Source organism: Pteropus vampyrus, unplaced genomic scaffold, assembly GCF_000151845.1.
Source record: "Pteropus vampyrus isolate Shadow unplaced genomic scaffold, Pvam_2.0 Scaffold151, whole genome shotgun sequence".
NCBI lineage: Eukaryota > Metazoa > Chordata > Mammalia > Chiroptera > Pteropodidae > Pteropus > Pteropus vampyrus.
In genome coordinates, this window is record NW_011888932.1 from 5,081,485 (window position 1) to 5,086,076 (window position 4,592).

Genomic DNA, 4,592 nt, shown 5'->3' on the forward strand with positions numbered 1-4,592 from the left:
AAGGAAACTCTTAGGGTTGAACTGAGAGGAAACTCAGATTTTCTTTCCAGGAAAATATATAAACATAAAAATATATTCTTAATTTGTGAATTATATAAATTGTCCATTCTAATATTTAACATCTGTTCCTCTTAGGAAATTCTTCTTTATAGCTCACTAAAATCTTTCACACTGCTAACCCATGTACTTTCAAGCAAATGCTTTCAATGGAGACATCAAATTATCAAGTTTTATGACACACATTAATAAATATTAAAGTATATGATAAAAACACGCATTAATAAATCAAAGGAGAAGTAAATATGTTACATAAAGCATTACCTATTGACTTGCTTTCTTGATTTTTTATATTTGTTGGTACAGAGTGTATTCTTAAATTTAACTTTTCAGAATCACTCTTTCTAGGTTTAGGCTCATTTTTGAAAGAGACATATCTGGAAGAAAGAAAATTAATCTAAATTAAAATAATCAGAAAATTTGTAAAATTAATCTATAAAACGAATTTGGAGAAATGTGGCGAAGTCTTAGTTATAGATTCGGATGTTGTTTGTTGTAGCAATATATTACAGTATAAAGTATAAGACATTGGGATTAATTAAGCAGGAACTGAATATATTAGTGATAATCACTTGAAATAGAAAGAGACAGGAAAATGCTATTGTCATAAAATTGAGGGCACTCCAGAAAACTACTTTTCAGGAACTGATTAACCCTTTTAGAAAAATATGCTGGGAAATTATTAAAAGAGGTATTGAGGACATTGTCAGGCTTGAGTCAAAGTGGTGGGACATGGAGTTAGAATCAATTCAGATATCAGAATAGTATACCAGAACACAGTGTTTGTAAACAAGAATTTTTCTCCACTAAATTGTTGACTGTTGATGATACGTAAGAAAGTTAATGGTATTATATAATTCATGATATTTCTGACCCCTAAATGCTTGTTACCCATGACTCGGTCCTCAGACATTCAGACATTCACCTTTAGTTGATATTACCCAGTCCCATACTTTAAATAATACCTATATGCAGGTTTATAGTCTATACCCCATACTCTTCCCTGAGCTCCTGAAATTACATATCCAGCTGGTACGTGACTTCTGCATTTATATGTATTATAGCCATTTCAAACTTAACGTATTCATAACCAAATTCTTGCTTCCACTTCCTTCCCAGTCTGTTTCTCACCCAGGTTTCCCTACCTCCATTCAGCCAGAGGCTCAGGCCCAAAACTCTGCAGTCGTCTTTGATTTCTCTTTCTCTCATTCCTCATTCCCAATTTGTTGGCAAATCTCACTGGATCTTTCTTTGAAATATATTCTAAATCCAACCACTTTTCTTATTACTTCTACCCTAGCCCAAGAACCTTCATCTCTCACCTGAACTATTTTTATACGTCTCTAGCCTTCTCCTGTCTGCTCTCTCTGCTATCACTCCTATCCTCAACGGTCTATTTTCAATGGTGACACATGTAAAATATAAGTGTATTGTCATTTCCCTCCAATTGTTTCCTCACTAACTGAAAAAAAACCTTTTTAAATTCTTATTGCAAGACAGAAAATTTCCCCTAATTTTAATATTGAATGCCCTTGCAGTCCTTTCTGTTCACCTGCTTCCACCCCATGTGGAAGCAGAGTAAATATTCCGGCTGTTTGGTTTGAGGAAAGCAACCTAAGCTCTCCCTTAATGACCTTGGCTCTTGCTCTTCCCTCTGCCTGTAATTGTCTTCCCACAGGTACAAGGCTTACTCCCTTAAGTAATAGAGACCTATTTCATAATGCCTGTCAGTCTTAATTCCTTTAATTTACTATATTTTTTCACAGCATTTGTAACTAGTAGATTTATGATATATTAATTTATTTAGTTTATTATCTGTCTCTCCACGCTATCCTAGAATGTAAATTGAGGGTGGAATCTTTATTTTGTTCGCTGTTGTATTATCAGCACCTGTAATGCGGAACTCCAGGCCAGGAACCTGCACCTGGGTCTTGGATATTTCGGAAAACCCTGCAGGAGGGCCAGCAGAGTGAGAAAGGGCATTTATTACTCACAATACAAGGAGGCTTCTGCACTTGGTCGGTTAGAGCTGCAGGAAAAGGCAGCCTGCCAAGAGCAAGCAGCGTTTTCCATGTGAGCAGAGAGGGGAGGAGGGAGTGCCTCATCCCAGGAACTAGAGTCTTCTGCCAAGATGAGAGCCGGAAGTGCTGCCTAGCTAGTGTTGGGGAGGACTGGACCAGCTGTGTCCTCCAGCGGAGCAGGGAGATAATGTCCATAGGAACAGCCAAAGGGGCAGATAGTACCCATGGGAGCAACAAGAAGTGTCCTTAAGGACAAGCACAGCCTGGGGAACGCTTTGTTCATTGTCTTCCTTGGGGCTGGTGACCCAGCAGTCCTCTTAGCCTCCCATGTCTGTGGAGGGGCTATGTTTGAATTAACCCCGCAGCACCTATAACAGTGACTAGCACATAGTACATGTGTAATAAATATTTGTTGAATGCATAAATTGTTTTGGAAATTTTTTATTGAAATTTCTTATAATCTTATAATTTCTGATGAGTTGTTAGTTTATTCTCTTTGGATTTTTCTTTTCTTTCTTTTATTTTTTTGGTTGGAAATAAATTTATTTGAAGTATTTCCATGGTAAGGGAAAAATGAAATTTTTTTTATTATTAATTAATTTATTTATTTTATGGTGACATTGGTTACCGAAATCCAAAGTTTCAGCTGTACATTTTAACAGTAGGGCATATATATATTTACACTGTGTGTTCACCTCCCATAGCTAGATTGCTTTCTGTCACCACATATTTGACCCCCTTTACCCTGTCTACCTCTCCCCTTTTTCCTCTCCCCATCCTCTGGCAACTACTAGTTTATTGTCCATGTCCATGAGTCTGTTTGTTTGTCCTGTTCATTTGTTGCTTTTAGGTTTATATCCCATATATAAGTGATATCATGTGATTTTCAACTTTTTCTATCTGGCTTATTTCACTTAGCATGATTATCTAAAGGTCCATCCATGTTGGTGCAAATAGCAATATTTCATCTCTTCATGTCTGAGTAATGTTCCATTGTATATATGTGCCACAGCTTCTTTAGTCAATCATCTATCGTCAGACACTTTGGTTGCTTCCATGTCCTGGCCACTGTGAATAATGCTATTATGAACATCGGTGTGCAAATATCTTTTTGGATATGAGCTTTCAAGTCTTTGGGGTAAATACCCAGTAGAGGGATTGCTGGATCATATGGTAGATAAATTCTCAGTTTTTTGAGGAACCTCCATACCTCTTTGGGTTTTTCAATAAACAATCATTTAATCTTCATAAATAATGTTTCTGTTCCTTTCAAAACATTAAAAATTTTATTTTGTTCTTATTTAATATCATTGGCAAGCACTTCGAGAATAATGTAGTATATTAGTAAGAATAGGCATCCTTCTGTTTCTAAATTAAATGGGAATGTGTCAAGGGTTTCACCCTAAGGAAGTGGCTATATAGTTTCATTAAGGAGATAATTTTTTTATCCTTATCTTGACTCTGACTATGTGAACTTCGACAGAATATTGAATTTCTCTGAGTCTCCATCAGAGGGTAATAACTACCTCATGGGATTGCTATAAGAATTATATAAAATAAAATTTACAAATTACTTGGCAAAAGATCTGGGACATAGTAAGAGTCAATGAATGGTACTTTTTATTGTTCCTGAAATTTATTCCACTCAGTCATAGTGGAGTAATATTATTTTAATATAGTGTTGGACTCCATTATGTTAATATAGTAAGTTATTGAGTGGCATTTATCCTGTTCTTTTAGAATTGGCAACCAGGGGACTTTTAATCCACAGCTGAGTAAAAAGGAGCAATAAATGCACCGTATTCCGTAAAGGTCCATCAATATCTGAGGCTAGATATTCCCTCAGACACCAAGTAGCAGCAGAAAACTATAGGTAGTGGGGAGGAAATATCAGAATTATAAGTCATTAATTTCACAGGGTCTGCTGTGGCTTTTCCCTCTCTCCTCTATGTGGGATGGGGCAGGGATGCTTTCTCTACAAAGTTGATGAGAGGTTTCCTAAGAAATCACTCATAAAGACTGGTAACTACAAAAGGTGGAGTCTACCATCTCATTCCTCAGTTGCACATCTGTTAGCACACTTCTTGATTTGCCCTATGTCTAGCTATATGAAAAGAAATTTAGAGAGGATGGAGGGAGGGATGAAAGTAGAGTGCAAACTTCATCCCATTGTTTGCTCTGGTAACAATGGGGGGCGCAAATGGACACTGAGGTGGTAACTAGGCAGCTTGGATATTGTATTCATCCCTTATCCAGATTGAGGACTGCCAGGCTAGGGATCTTTAGTAAAAAAAAAAAAAGTAATAAAATAAACTTGGAGAGTATAGGAGTTGAAGGGGAATTTGAAGAGATATAGCTGAAGGAGACTCTCCTCGGCTGCAGAACTGGTCCCTCTAAAGAACTCTCTCACCTTTGCCCTGTTAAAAAGCTAGGCTCTTTTTTTTTTCTTCTTGCAATTATAAGGATTGTAATTTTTTGAGGACAAACACTATGTCTAATATAGAAATTCTGAGG

At 36.6% G+C, this 4,592-nt stretch overlaps 1 protein-coding gene across 1 annotated transcript in view; it reads right to left on the minus strand.

Moving 5' to 3' along the window:
- The window catches only part of CUNH1orf141 (chromosome unknown C1orf141 homolog), a 38,121-nt gene that overhangs the window by 22,685 nt on the left and 10,844 nt on the right, over nucleotides 1-4,592 (minus strand). The window contains exon 3 of the mRNA XM_011369614.1: nucleotides 322-434. Coding sequence (XP_011367916.1) covers nucleotides 322-434 — 113 coding nt within the window. The remainder of the gene's footprint in view (nucleotides 1-321; nucleotides 435-4,592) is intronic.